The 16637-nt window shown below is 30.6% G+C and overlaps 1 protein-coding gene and 1 long non-coding RNA gene across 2 annotated transcripts; both read right to left on the reverse strand.

Moving 5' to 3' along the window:
• Nucleotides 1–11003: 11003 nt before the first annotated feature.
• On the reverse strand, nucleotides 11004–11436 carry LOC131638891 (uncharacterized). The gene is made up of 3 exons (XR_009294793.1): nucleotides 11359–11436; nucleotides 11174–11269; nucleotides 11004–11088 (listed from the first exon to the last, which is right to left on the reverse strand). It is a non-coding gene; the product is annotated as an uncharacterized LOC131638891 (long non-coding RNA).
• A 3544-nt stretch (nucleotides 11437–14980) lies between these two features.
• Nucleotides 14981–16355, reverse strand: LOC131638896 (uncharacterized). Its single transcript, XM_058909430.1, has 6 exons — nucleotides 16107–16355; nucleotides 15812–16003; nucleotides 15615–15725; nucleotides 15434–15515; nucleotides 15246–15341; nucleotides 14981–15160 (listed from the first exon to the last, which is right to left on the reverse strand). Exons 1-6 carry the CDS (start codon nucleotides 16265–16267, stop codon nucleotides 15056–15058), a joined length of 747 nt encoding a protein of 248 aa, XP_058765413.1. The 5' UTR covers nucleotides 16268–16355; the 3' UTR covers nucleotides 14981–15055.
• Between the last annotated feature and the right edge of the window lie 282 nt (nucleotides 16356–16637).

The following is a 16637-nucleotide window of genomic DNA, read 5'->3' on the forward strand; positions in this document are numbered from 1 at the left end:
CTGAAGCAAATTTGTGAATGCTAAATTGACATATTTCGTGTAGTGTAATGGTATTGTAGAAGAAAAGGGGAATAGGGTAAGTAAACTTAAAAAAGAAATATTATAAAAAAAATTCATCAATCATAATTAAAATACTGATATTTCATTACCACATTAATAACGTGTTTGTGTAATATTAGGTACAATGGTAAATTATATATTAAAGTTAATTTTCTATGGAGGAAAAAATTAAATAACAAAAGTAAAAATGTGAATTTTAATGGAGACATAAAATTAAATTTGAATTATGAAAAGTTACGTATTCAATACTCAACCCGTTTATTTTTTTTCATCAGGTATTTCAACTATTAAAATTTAGAACACCTTTTTTCATGAAGCATTGCAACCATGGAAATATAGAACACCTTATGTATCCCACAATCATTATAAAAGAAATAACATGTCTCTCTCTAAAACAAACAAATACTGTTGCAATAACCTTTAAGCAATATTTCTTTTCCTCATTTGAAGTCGAGATTTTGGATATTTCTAAACACACGTGTAGGTATTTTATTATTACTAGATTTTGGCCTGCGCGAAGCGCGGGATTTTTTCAACTTTTTGGAGTAATTAAAAAAAATATATAAATTTATTTGAAATATGTTGATATAAAATAATGTGACATTATATTTTGTAAAATATTATATGCATTTAGTTTTTATGTGCATAATAAGATTATTAAATTTAGAAATATGCTTGAACACTATTATTTCATATTATTTTCAATTTGTCTTAAATATTTATCATTTTTTTTATGTATATTGTCAAATTATTAAATACTTTTATGATTTAGCAGAAATTCAATTATGATTTACGACACAAAAAATATAAGATGACACCTTGGAGTTCTTTTAATCTTCAGAGTAATGAAAATAATATGTAAAATTAAAAATTAAAAATTTAAAAATACATTAAAATTTGAGTTAACAATGGAATTAAATAATTTTGAGTGTAGGTAAGAGTTTACCATACATGTAAATAGATCATTAACAAATGGATTGGAATTCTAGACATAGAAGAAGAATGTGAAACAAACTAATAATGAATTAGAATATAACTAAATTCACGCTTCGCTCAAATTTTAATATCATACTACAATTAATAATAGGTTTAATTTCTAAGTAAATGAATTAGCAATAAAGAAGTTGGTTTGAATGCATATTTAAAAACTTAATGAATTGTCCAACAAAAAATAAGGTTATAAGTTTTATCTAAGACATGTGTATAAACTTGTTGACTGGTTATCAAGGGAGGAGTGAAATTTATGTATATAAGAAATACATTACTCATTAAATTAATACTTAATAAAATTAATTAATATTTAAAATCTAAGAATTATTCTACCTTTATCTGTTTTTAGCTCAAGAATATGGAAAGAGAAAGGGTTACACTTTATAATTATAAAATAAATAAAATAATCATTAAAAAATAGAAAAATAAAAAAATAATCATACAACATATAAAAAATGACTTACAAAGTAATTTAACTCATTTATACTTTGAAATATGTCTAACACTATAGGATCACAATTTTATAGATGGTCTAACATATTTATAACAACTTCCGCAACAACATTGCCTCGTGGTTTCAACGTGATCTTCATCCACATACAAATTATGATCTTCATCCACATACCTATTTCATTTATACTTTGAAATATGTCTAACACTATAGGATCACAATTTATAGATGGCCTAACATATTTATAACAACTTCCGCAACAACATTGCCTCGTGGTTTCAACGTGATCTTCATCCCCATACAAATTATGATCTTCATCCACATACAAATTATAAAAAGAAAAGAATAACAAACTTGACCTAGAATGTATGCCTCGTGGTTTCAACGTGATCTTCATCCACATACAAATTATGATCTTCATCCACATACAAATTATAAAAAGAAAAGAATAACAAACTTGACCTAGAATGTAAAAAAAAAAAATACAGAAAATAAGTTGAAACAATAATATTTATAATTTTTAAGAGCATATTATAGAACAGAAATATGTGTAGTGGTTGAATAAAAAAATAAATAGATTTACCTTATACCACATGATCCTAGTGAAGTGAGGCTTGATGTATTCTCATCTATCAAAATAAAAATTGTTGTAAAAGTCACATGAACAAATCAACCTTAGCCTTATATCTAGCCATGGTAAAAGTTGTATAAATAAACCAAATTATGTCTTTTTTTTGGGTGAATTTACTATGAATATTGGGATTCCCTAATACGTCACTCATAGTGACACATTTCATATTTCATATATAATAATAAATGGAAAGTGAATGGAATACTTTATATAAAGAAAAAATAGTGAAAGTGGAAACATATAAAATTGCAAACGTAACGTCTGATAAATGTAGAGTAAAAAGATATAATATTTAATTAAATAGATCCGTTATAGTTATGAATATGTAGAGTAAAAAAAATAATATTCAATTAATTAATTACGTTATAGATATCTACGGTAAAGAAATTGTGTATATATACTATGTAGAAAAGGTTTAGTTGAAATGGCAAAATTAATGGCAAAATCATGTTTAAAACTATTTATGACATGATATTAATATGTTTTTGGAGTCTCTCTTTATATAATATAAACAAATTATTTAAATTAATTTCAAAGAAGATATGTTGTTGTATTGAATTGTTTCTTCATGAAATAAGATTTTAATATAGATTGTTTTTATAATCTTAGTAAATTATTATATAAAAGATTTCTCTGACATTTTTTATTAGGAAATTTTTACTTACATATTGAATTGTATTAAATATTATATTATATAAAATGTAAATATAAAATTTTATTATTTTTATTATTATTATTATTATTATTATTATTAATTATTAATATAGTGCCAATTTGATAATTATTATTAATAATTACATATTGAATTGTATTAAATATTATATTATATATATAATAATTATATTATTATTATTAATAGTAGTGTCAAAATATTATATTATTATTATTATTATATATTTATTATTGTTATTGATTATATATATTATATTTATTTTTAATAGTGATATCTAAATGTTATATTATTACTATTATTATTAATTTTTTTTAAAAAAAATAGTAACATTCAATGATAATAGGAGTTATAAAGGTAGTAAAATGTTACTTAAGAGGCATTTTTTTTAGGAATTTTTTATGTACATATTGAATTGTATAAAATATTATATTATATAAAATATAGATATAAAATGATATTATTTTTAGTTTTAATATTATTATTATTATTATTATTATTATTATTTTTGTTGTTGTTATTATTACTATTATTATTGTTGTTATTATTTATTTATTATTATTGTTGTTGTTATTATTAATTATTTATAATTAATAAAGTGTCAATTTGAATATTATATTATATTATTATTAATAGTAATATCAAAATATATTATTATTATTATTATTATATATTTATTATTATTATTATTATTATTATTATTATTATTATTTATTTTTAATATATGGTCAATTTAGTAAATAACACATTAGGATTTTTGTTAAGAATGATTATCATGATGACACATGGATAGGGTTGCCATCATGGCAACCTTCCATTTATATATATTAAGATTAAGATTATTATTATTATTATTATTATTATTATTATTATTATTATTATTATTATTATTATTATTATTATTATTATTATTATTATTATTATTATTATTATTATTATTATTATTATTTTGTATTTGAGATTTTGTATAGTTATAATCAAATACAAATATCAACATTATAAAAGTGTTCGGGTAATTTTCTTTTTCTTGCGGTTTTTCCGTATTTGTGTAATCGGATTGGAGAATCCTTAGTTCTCCCTATCAATATATCTTGCTTACACAAAAAAAAAAACATTATAAAAGTGTGCATATTTGAGTAATGTTCGTGCAGAAATTATTTTGTTGTTTTTTATTTCAAATTTGTGATCTATATATCTCAAAAAAAGAGTTTAACATTCAAATAAATGTTCAAATAAATGTTGTTTCGTTTTTTCTTCTTCTAAAATCAATTCAAAGGTAAATGTTTATCTTGCATATGAAAAAAACATAGTTTAATCTTGATGTGTTTTGCCTATTTTCACTTGTATAATTATTTACGGTAAATTTTTTCTAATAATTTGTAGAAAAATTGGTCTTTGAGACTATTTGTTTCTCTTTGAACCAAAACATAAAGTGAACTTCATCTAAAGGAATTAGAGAAGTGGAAGAATCAACATGAGTACTTCTACTGAAACTTCCAACAATACTAAGAGAACTGAAGCTGTCGTGGTTATAGAGGCTAGAGCTCCTGTTCAAAACCCGCCTCAATATCAAGAAGAGGTCCAAGTCGTTGAAAGTTGTTGCAGGTGTACCGAACCTTTGAGACCCAAGAGAGCTCTCAAGAAGAGGATATCAAGAAGAAGGGTGAAAAGGCTAGTACTCATCGATTCTGATGAAGACGACGAACCAGATTATGATTGGTAAAACTTTCTCTCAGCCAGAGCATTTAGATATGATTTATAAATTAATGGTTGACGGTTTAAGTAAGTTTTCAGCTTAAGATTATTTTAATGAAAGTTGTATTCAAGAAATTCTATAAACGTTTATATCTGTCAGCTTAAACTTACAAATAATCTATCAGCTTATTTTAATGTACACACTAATCTAGGATTTTCATCATATGGTTCATGGAATACAAGAACTCATTTCTCATTAGATAATAATCTATCAGGTTTAATTTTATGGTTATATGCTACAAAATCTGAATATAACCAAAATACACTAGCAACAACACGAAAAAATAAAGGAAGTGAATGTCACAAAATCTAAAACATGAACAATAAACATTAATAAGAACATAAACAGATGCGGTAAAACCTAAACATTCATAAGCGTCAGAGAGAGAATGGTGATGCACCAGAAATGATATTCGAAGAGGATGGTGAATATTTCACTTCCAGAAATTATATTCGAATAGGATGGTGATAATTTTGCTTCTAGAAATGAAATTCGAAGAAAACGGTGAAGATTTTGATATCACCTTCGTCTCATTCGTTAGGGCATCTCGGTGTGTTATGAACGAAATAAAGTACTTGTTAGTTTTATTTTTATGGAAAAAAATTCACAACGGGTGCGACCTTCAACCTTAGTGATATATAAAAAACTTATAACCACGGTTGAATAAAACTACCTTAGTTGTTATACTTATGATGATGTTGGGATTAGAAATTTGTCACCCAAATTATATGACAATAGTTCTTTATAGGATGCGTAATGAAATGTTTCTCAATAAGAAAAATATGTACGTAAAAAATGTGATATGACTATGGTGTATATATGACCGTGGTAATATAAGATCACTGAAGGTGTAGTTTGTAGTAGTGTACTTTACATATATGAATTTTAAGTGAAGTTGGAGTGTGGAGGAATGGTGATATATTCTTTATAAAGAAGGATGGATAATTAATTCGGTTTAGTTTCAATACACTAAATATTGAAAAGCTAGGTATTAAAGGAGCTTTTTTTGTCAAATAATAAATTATTAAAAAAAAGCCACAAGTCGTTTTTTGAAAAAAAGTAATTAATTTGTTCTTATATTGACATTTATTAAGTTAAATACCTATGATTATTATTCATTATGATTATGATATGTTATGTTGATTATCTATTACTACCTCTGTTCCTTTATATAAGAGACAATTCACTTTTTAGATTCATTGAATAATTAATGTATCTAGTCAATATACATACCAGATACATTGATTATTCAATGAACCTAAAAAATGAAATGTCTCTTATATATAGGAACGGAGGTAGTATTTATTATAGAATATTATTTCTCATGATAGTTTGGTCTCTATCGTAGTGAACCATGATAATTTTAGGAAAACTACCGTTTGACTTTTGAAAAATAATGATGAATTGTGGTAATTTTTAAAACAACATACCTATTTAGTATCTTACACAAGGGAAACAAAACAACTTATAAAATAAAACAATTATTGTTTTTTTTAATAGGCAATGGGATTCCAACAAAGGAGTATAAGGTGTACTCCACCCAACTACAAACGGAAAGCTCCTACAACTCGAAACATTCGAGAGGCAGAATATCCTAGGTATATAAGTTACAAAGCGCCCCTAATTTGTAAGAAAATATAAGCCAATTTCAAGAAAAAAGGATTATACCCGACATACATTCGGAGAAACTAAATAACTCATTCTTAAAAACAATCACATTACGCTTCAACCAAATACACCAATCTATGGCTATCCAAATCAACTTCACTATGGTTTTTTTATTTGATTAACTCTTTACTTTATCGCAAAAGAAGATGAACCTTAGAAACCCCTCAAAAGACACCTCTAGAATATGTTCTATCCAAGTAAACACTCTCCTCCATATACGAGACGTTATCTCACAACTACTGAATAAATGAGATAAATATTGATATGCCTTCGAACACATGACTCACACCAAATCATTACTATCCACCAAAATCCCCCTTTTACAGAAGTTATCTTTGGTTGCTATTCAACATACTATTCAACATAAATAAATCAACTTAAAAATGGACAATCAACATGTTGTAATGCAAACTCTTCTACCATGATAAGTTATTTTAAAATAATATTTAATTAAAAATTAAATAAATTTTATTTGTAATTTTATAAGTTTAATTATGATTTTTATTAATAAGGTCACTATTAGAAAAACACGGATTATCTGCAGAATTTCCTGCGGAAATATTTCCGCAGGTATACCTGCGGATTTTCCTGCCACTTTATTAAATAAAATTAATTTTGCTGCACATAAGAATTTTGCAGAAAATTCCGCAGGAATATCTGCGGATGTTGCTGAGTAATATATATTTCCCCCAAAGTATCTAACTACAAGACATAATCCGCAATTAATTTCGCAGTAAAGTTTTCTTTGGATTTTGCTGCGAAATTCTATTTTTATAAAATTATACCACAATACGAAATCCACGGGTAATTCTGCATGAACTTTTCTTGCGGATTTTATTGCAGATTAGAAATATTTAAATATTTTCTAAAAATAATTTTAATTTTTGCTTTAATTTTACAAAAAAAATTAATTATTATTTTCTATTTTATTAATTATTTTTATGATTTTTTTATTTAGTTTAATTTTAATTTTAAATCCTTATTTTATCTACGTTATTAATTATTTTTATGATGAATTTTAATTAATTTTTAATTTTAATCTTAGTTTTTGATAAAATAAATGGTATGTAAGCTTTGATATATTATTATTTAATTATTCAACTTATTTTTTAATAGTAGCTATAAAAGTTTTAAAAAGTAAAATTATAAAAAAATCTAAAAAAAGATTAAAGTTAAAAAATGTGAAATTGGTTTTGATGAGGCTTAGACAAGTGGGAATCGAACCCCAGTATACTTTACTAAGGCTATATTTTAAACTAATTGTTAAACCAGTAAGACATTAAGCCAATAGTATTTGTTCCTGCATTGTCGATAGTATCAGCTCCTTCGCGAAAATAACCACAAAATTGGAAACCCTAAAAAGCCTGATACTTGTTAAACCCTAGCCGTAACCTGATTTCTGTTGCCACAACCTCGCCAGAGCACGATTTCGCGAACTCTAGCGCCGTTGTCTTTTTTATCTTCACACTTCAACTCAAATATTCATCTGTGTTCCTACTAATGTCGTTTTGCTTGCTTTTCCATTCGACTTTCTTGCTCTTGTTGCATGTTCTGCTGATAATTATGTGTAAAATCATAGTGGTATTGTCTTAAGGTGATAATATATGTCGATTTATATGGTTATTGCCAGGAACTTTTGGGAAGACACGGTCACTGACCTTTGCATCAAATTCAGTTGAAGTTGTTGATACTGGTGCGGCGTTGCATTGCTGGTCATCTCCCTCCAATATCGTAAGTTATGCATCTTTATTTGATGAACATTGTCATGTTTGGATAAACATCTTAATCAATATAATCACTTATTATATAAGCTATTATAATAATAGAAGATAAAATTGAGATTATGACTATGGACATGAAAAACATTAACCTCTTAGTTGTAGTATTCCCTCACTACCCAAAAAGCCTTTTAATTCATTATTGAACAAGGAATCAAAAGACTAAAATAATTTCTTAGCAGAATTCAAAAGCTCAAGCTGGCTCAAGAACATCTATATTAAATCGATTATTAAGTTTAGAGGATAGCATATTTTAACTTGATGTTACAATTGATGTAACAAATGCAATCAACATTGACATATGACCAATACAACAAATTATCTCACTAATATTGCTTGTCTTAAGTCTTTCTATACTGGATAAGGAAGTATACACATTTAAGTCCAGTTCTGATGTCTAAGTACCATGATATCCCAAAAATAAAATGGAAAAGTCCTCCTGTCATCCAGTTTAAAAATTACTCTCGACAATGACCTAACATAGATGAACATTTTGATATTTCAAGAAAATAAGAAACACAGTGAACGGGGGAACAAGTAGCTTGTCATTTTACTCCCTAAGCCAAAACAGGTTCATGAAGGGAATTCGCTATGCTTTACAGGAGTCAAAACCTTATAAGCACGTGCCTGACGATATTTTTCACAAATTTACTAGTTTCTAAGTTGGCTCTGATTTAGCAGTGTTTCTTTTAATAACCTTTGGCTTTGAGAACAGTAAATTATAAATACTTTGTTTCTAATTATATATCAAACACACTAGAACATTAAATTATAAAACCATAGGTACTATAGAGCTCCTGAGCTTATATTTTTCTCAAGCTGATGAATGCTATTTTTTCATTGATAAGCCAAAGAATGCTTCTTACTTGTTTGTCTCTCTGGTTGTTATTAGTAAGTAACTTTGTCTGCAGATCAAACTTTCCTTTTGATACCTTATTGTAAAAAACATATAGTTAGTGCTTGTTGGATAATATAGTTACACAAGTACATGATTAATGAATATTGTGACATGAGAAACTATACAAATATTTATAGGTTTAGGTTTTGAAAAATTTTCATAATATTGTTGAATGTTCAAAGGTTACTTAAAGCTGAAGATCTCTTTTATTTTTCATTTTTTTTAACAGTTGTTATTAAAGGCCTCTATATGTAAAGAACTTAAATGATTTATTTTGTTTTTAAGTTTTGTTAACAATTAATATATTTATTCGTGTTGTATAGAAAGATAAGTTTAAATGAGAAAAAGTTTCAACATTTTATCTTGCTATGAAATTGAGTTCTTCTTAATGTGTTTTTGTATAGTGAGAGAAACATATGAAACATCCCTACAATTTATTGAGAAAAACAGAAGAAAAACGTCCCCCATTATAGAAGAGTCATATGTCTAAAGCTTTATTTTAAATTTGGAAATCCTTAATACAAATACCCTTTAAAAGTAAATAATGTGATCTGCCAGTTGAAAATTTTATGTTCTTGTCAATGAAACTGTAGTGTGTATTCCGTAGTAAACGATAGGAGAATTGTTACTAAAGAGGTTTGTATCCACTTGATCAAAGTGTTTCTTTCGTAAATCTCTATTGTTAAACTCGGTCGTTATGGCCGTTATGTCGACACGGAACAGCAAAATCAAGAAAACCAAGCCAGGTCGTGTCGTTCCGTCACATATGGGTGACTCAATTAAGGAAAGCACAATAATGGGATTTGATTCTGAATGATGTGCCTCTCCAAATAATGTCACTCGTAAATATTACCCATACATTTTTAAGGATAGCAAGGTTATTTTATTTTAAAATATGAATACTTCATGAATTTGGATAAATTTATTTTAGTTTTTGACAATTACGTGTTTATTAAAATTAACTATAATAGTATCTGCGTCGCTTAAATATCGTCCGTTCTGCTTCCCGCTCCCTTCCGTTCCATTTTTAAAGATGGTCGCACCATGCTGCTATCCGAGATTGATAACATAGCCATCGATGTTTAGATTATTATATGAAGCATCAATACTCTTGAAAATCTGTGTGAACATTAAAAAGAATATTCTTATGACTTAGTTATTCTTTTACATTGCAAATTGCTTTTAACTTGAACTTTATATGTAAATATTTCATTAGGGAAAAACACGGTCCTCAAGTGACATTATTTGGAGAGGCATTTGACATTGGCTCCAAGGAAGTTGATCTTTCAGCTGGACTAAAATTCTGGGTTAACAACATATTTTTTCTATTGTAATATGGGTTATTATTTTTAGTGAGCTTAAATTAAGAATTAAGGTGGCTCTCTCCGGGGCGGTATATGACAAAAATGTCGTTCAAATCTTGTCAAGATGTCAGTCGGACGAACTTGGATAACGATAGTTCGAATGCCTAGTTATCATCAGTGATCACTACAGCACGCTGGGGCTTTAAAAGCGCTTATTTTGGGCTTTTAAAGCGCTTAAAAGCGCTGTAAAAGCTGGCGCTGGCGTAGGTAACAAAAGCGCTTCTGAAAGCGCTCTGGTAGACCCCCCCTATAAGAGCGCTTTTCTGGAAAAAGCACTCTGGTAGGCCCCCCTATAAGAGCGCTTTTCTGGAAAAAACGCTCTGATAGCCCCCCCTATAAGAGCGCTTTTCCAAAAGCGCTTTCGTATGTTGCGTTGTTTTTTTTATTTTTTATGCTTTTTTATTAATCTTTGGCAGCGCTTTTACTAAGGAGCGCTTTAGTAGGTGGACCTTTAAAAGCGCTTTTTAAAAGCGCTGTCGTTGCTAAATGAGGTATTTTAATGTGCAGCCTGTAATTTAATCCTCCCAGTCGACCTGTAATATTTTCGACCTGTAATATGTTTTCAACCTGTAATATTTTCGACCTGTAATTTATTTTCAACGATATTATTTCAGCCATCAGTAAGACAATATATATACTAATATAATACCATTATAATATCCAAAATTATATATATACATCATTACAACATCAATAATATTATAGTTCAAATCGACACAAATCCTACATGAAAAATTGCTTAATATAAAATTGACACAAATCCTCTTTGATTTCTTCCAATTTAAGTCTCGGGTACCCAGCAGCACGGAATTCGTCAAGGTACTACAAAACAAAAACATAATATGAATGATATATTTAGTTAAATGTAATAAATTATATGAAATTATCTTAAGTTATAAATTCATACCGTGAGCGGAATCTCTAATTGATTCGCCTGAAGGATTTCTTTCATAAACCTCAAAACAAAGTATCCGCAATCGTAACTGTTTCGCTGTTGCGGACACTACATAGAAAAACAAATAAGATTCTATAGTTGTCTTGTTTTATCAAGTAGCATAAATATTATAAGCAAAATTGTGAAAAATGATGTACCTGCACTTGGATCCAAGTAATGTTGTTTGATTTAGTCCGGGATACCTGTGCGTCCCGTTGACTTCGGAACACTTGTATTGATCTAATTAACAAATATATAAAAGCATATGTTTAGATCAATCCCACAAATAAGTAAATATATAAATATACACGAATATATATTTAGAACGATCCCACTTACAAATCAACGATGTCCTTCATAGCCGGATAATTGGTCCATTCACCATTTACCGAATTCAAATAATACACGACCTCCCTTATAGGGTTGATAGCAAGCAGCAACCAGTGTGCTCTATAAATTAAAACAATAGGTTATATGGAAATTTTGCTATACACAAAAGAAACAGAGATTAGATGAACAAAGAATGAGAAACTAACCCTACTGGTCGGGTATTATACGCCCAAAGATGCAGACTTTCTGTATTGCCGGTGGACATGAATCTATCGACTAAGCGCTGTCTAACTGATTCCGGTTCCGAAGCAATTGCCATTCCGCTGCAATGAGCGGAAGACACGAAACGGAATCTGTTAGACAATGGAGTCCCGCGCAACACTCTGTCATACAACAACCTTAAATAAAAACATAATAAACATTAGATTATTTTCATTTAAATGTGTAAATAAATTATATTGTGGGACTAATTAAATAATATATCGGATGAGTGAATATTACCTGATGTATGAGTGCATATTACTGACGCCTAGTTGATCATGCCTAAAAATCTCTTCCAAGTCATCAATTGTAATAAGTGACTTGAATTCAATACCGAAGACACTTTCATCCATATTGATTTCACGTAAAGCACCATCCTTCAAATCGGACATATCAACCATTGTTGCGAGCGTCGACCGGTATCGAGGCACAAAAGCACCGCCTTTTTTTGCCGCTGGCTTCGGAGGACCAGTGGGTGGTACGCTACGAACTTGCTGCGTCACTTGTTGTGACTCCCGAGCGGATGCCTAAAAATCATATAAGTTAGGTAAAATATAAAATCATGTAGATTTAGATTCAGATTATATATTAACACTTTAAATGTACCTCTTTTAGTGATGCAACAGACTCCTCCTCCTGTAAAATCCCTTTACCCTTAATTGCGGGTTTTATAGGAGCAGTCTAAAATTAAAATGTAAAAAATAATTAATAAACGGTTTAGAATTGACATTCGAAAACTAAATGATTCATAATCGTTTTCAATATACCTCATCACTAATGGTAATGAGCTCCGAGGGCCATGCAACAAATGATCCTATTGCATCTCGCAGCAATGTCGTCTCTGAGACCATGTCAGGTACCGATAGCATCGCATCATGATCTACTACAACATCCACCGATACTTTCAGGTGTCCATCCGGGAGCGGTCTATGGTGAAGTAAATCTCCCAAAGTATTGTGCACTTTTCCCTTTCCAACTAGTCGATAATTCGGTGACGATAAGTATAGTTGGCAAGATGAAATGCCCTAAACCAATAGTAAATATAAAGTCATTATCATTAATAAAATAGAACAATTTGTAAGGAAAAAAATTTATAATTACCTCGGGAAATTTCCTTGGACAGTTGATACTAGCCTTATCACTAGTTTCTTTCATCGATGAAGTGTTGCACTTTTCTCTCATATACATCTCTTTATCTCTTTGCAATTCAGAGACTTGTGCTTGCAATTCCTGCAACTTTTGCAACACTTCTTCATTGGTAAGATTTGATCTTCTCCTAGGACTCTTGTAAAAAGAGGTTGGAGTCACACCATGACCCTTACCCCTCACCCGACCGGGATACTCAGGAGCATCTAGTGCTCTACTAAGTACGCTCCCCTCACCGGTGGATACCAATTGCGACAAGGTCTCCTGTAATTCATTTACATTTCAATAATTATTAGTGGAGATAAAAAATCATATATATATTAAAAAACATTTGATTTACTTAAAGACATAGTATTATACTTACACATTCAGTATAAACTCTCTGAACATCGGGATCGACAGCTTGATTCTTGCCCACACGAGCTTCCTTCCACAACACATGTACAGGAAGTGAAGTTTCCTCACTTTTAGTCTCCTCTAACTATGCATTGACACAAATGATAAAATCGTCAAATAAAACATGCACATTTAGACAATTAATTAAAACACATTTCTATTTACTTAAAATTTTATCCTCTAAGCGTGCATATCCCAAACGCCCTTTTTTGTATGGATACGCGGGTTTGGATGCTCTCGCACTATTCGTGGCACTCCTTTTCCGAAAATCTTCATCTCTTTGCTTTACAAACTCAGCCCAATCTTTTTCACCAATGAAGATCTCATACTTTTTTGGCCGTCCTGGTGCCTCTTCAAGAAAGTTTCCATCTTTATCCTTAAGATAGGTGTTTGTCAAAAAAGCTTTCCACCCTCTATATCTTTTGCCGGCCAAACTAAGTATGTAGCGTCTACGATCATCTGGTATCTCAAAAGTCCTCTGCAAAAAAACATACGCATAGTGTGTTAGTATAAGTAATTTAAACAATTTATTGTCAGGATAATAACAACAATTAACCATATATGATATACCTGAAGCTCGTCCCAAATTGCTTTTTTTTTCGCATCCAACTCTAAACTTTTCAGATTCCATTTAGCTACGGAGACCGGAATATGCATACGAACAAGTGTACCAATATAACTTGTCAACTTTGCAGAATTAGGACCAATTGCTTGATTTTCAGAATTCCATTCCAATCGGTATACTAATCCTTGGTCTCTATGTAGAATGATTCCCTTCATAATGGTGATGCCTCGTGCAGCTTCTTTTGCTTCAGTATCAGGTGGAACAATTGTATCCGGAGCATCTCTTTCTTGAGCATCTCTTTCTTGTGAGTTTTCTTGTGAGTTTTTAGGTGGAGCATCTCTATCCGGAGCCATTGAACCTGTATTAAACAAACTAAAGCACATTAGTACACTCACTACAACACGGAAGGGCTTTCACAGCGCTTTTTTTGGCCTTTAACAGCGCTTTAAAGCGCTGCCAAAGCCAGCGCTGGCGTAGGCTACGAAAGCGCTTTTAAAAGCGCTCTGGTAGACCCCCCCTTTAAGAGCGCTTTCCTGGAAAAAGCGCTCTGGTAGGACCCCCTATAAGAGCGCTTTCCTGGAAAAAGCGCTCTGGTAGACCCCCCTTTAAGAGCGCTTCTTAGTAAAAGCGCTGGCAAAGACCAGTAAAAAAGCAAAAAAAATTAAAAAATTACGCAGCATACAAAAGCGCTTTTGGAAAAGCGCTCTGGTAGGCCCCCCTATGAGAGCGCTTTTTCCAGACAAAGCGCTCTCATAGGGGGGCCTACCAGAGCGCTTTTCCCAAAGCGCTTTTGTATGCTGCGTAATTTTTTAGTTTTTTTTGCTTTTTTACTGGTCTTTGCCAGCGCTTTTACTAAGAAGCGCTCTAGTATGTGGACCTTTAAGAGCGCTTTCTAGAAGCGCTGTAGTTGCTAAATGAGGTATTTTTATGTGCAGCCTATAATTTAATCCTCCCAGTCGACCTGTAATGTTTTCGACCTGTAATATTTTCGACCTGTAATATATTTTCGACCTGTAATATATTTTCGACTATATTATTTCAGCCATCAGTAAGACAATATATATACTAATATATACCATTATAATATCCAAAATTATATATATACATCATTACAAAATTATATATATACATCATTACAAAATCAACAATATTATAGTTCAAATCTGCATGAAAAATTGCTTAATATAAAATTGACACAATTCCTCTTTGATTTCTTCTAACTTTAGCTTCGAGTACCCAGCAGCACGGAATTCGTCAAGGTACTATAAAACAAAAACATAATATGAATAATATATTTAGGTAAATGTAATAAATTATATGAAATTATCTTAAGTTATAACTTTATACCGTGGGAGGAATCTCTAATTGATTCGCCTGAATGATTTCTTTCATAAACCTCAATACAAAGTATCCGCAGTCTGAACTGTTACGCTGTATCGGACACTACATAGAAAAACAAATAAGATTCTATATAAGTTGTCTTGTTTTACCAAGTAGCATAAATATTATAAGCAAATTTGTGAAAAGTAATGTACCTGCACTTCGATCCAGGTGATGTTGTTTGATTTAGTCCGGGATACCTGTGCGTCCCGTTGACTACGGAATACTTGTATTGATCTAATTAACAAATATATAAAAGCATATGTTTAGATCAATCCCACAAATAAGTAAATATATAAATATACACGAATATATATTTAGAACGATCCCACTTACAAATCAACGATTTCCTTCATGGCCGGATAATTGGTCCATTCACCCTTTACCGAATTCAGATAATACACGACTTCCCTTATCGGGTTGATAGCAAGCAGCAACCAGTGTGCTCTATAAATTAAAACAATAGGTTATATGAAAATATTGCTATACACTAAAGAAACAGAGATTAGATGAATAAAGAATGAGAAACTAACCCTACTGGTCGGGTATTATACGCCCAAAGATGCAGACATTCTGTATTGCCGGTGGACATGAATCTATCGACTAAGCGCTGTCTAACAGATTCCGGATCCGAAACAATTTCCATTCCGCTGCAATGGGCGGAAGACACGAACCGGAATCTGTTAGACAATGCAGTCCCGCGCAACACTCTGTCATACAACAACCTTAAATAAAAACATAATAAACATTAGATTCTTTTTATTGAAAAGTGTAAATAAATTATATTGTGGGACTAATTAAATAATATATCGGATGAGTGAATATTACCGGATGTATGATTGCATATTACTGACGCCTAGTTGATCCTGGTCAAAAATCTCTTGCAAGTCGTCAATTGTAATATGTGACTTGAACTCAATACCGAAGACACTTTCATCCATATCGATTTCCCGTAAAGCACCATCCTTCATATCGGACATATCAACCATTGTTGCGAGTGTCGCCCGGTATCGAGGCACAAAAGCACCGCCTTTTCTTGCCGCTTGCTTCGGAGGACCACTGGGTGGTACGCTACGAACCTGCTGCGACGTCACTTGTTGTGACTCCCGAGCGGATGCCTAAAAATACAGATGGACCATAGGCTAAACATCTCAACCTTTCTGTTACTGAAGCAGGATCTGAACGATACTTTGAATAAATATGATCTCTAAACCACGATATGAAACTTCGATTGTGCTCTCGTACTATCCAGTTCTCATTTCTATTTGGATTTAAATCTCGGAGAACAACTTTGTGCATTTCAACAAACGGCTCAACCTCAATCTCATTGTGCAGAACATACAAGTGCACTTGATCCCG

This window comes from Vicia villosa, unplaced genomic scaffold, assembly GCF_029867415.1.
Source record: "Vicia villosa cultivar HV-30 ecotype Madison, WI unplaced genomic scaffold, Vvil1.0 ctg.002471F_1_1, whole genome shotgun sequence".
Taxonomy (NCBI): domain Eukaryota; kingdom Viridiplantae; phylum Streptophyta; class Magnoliopsida; order Fabales; family Fabaceae; genus Vicia; species Vicia villosa.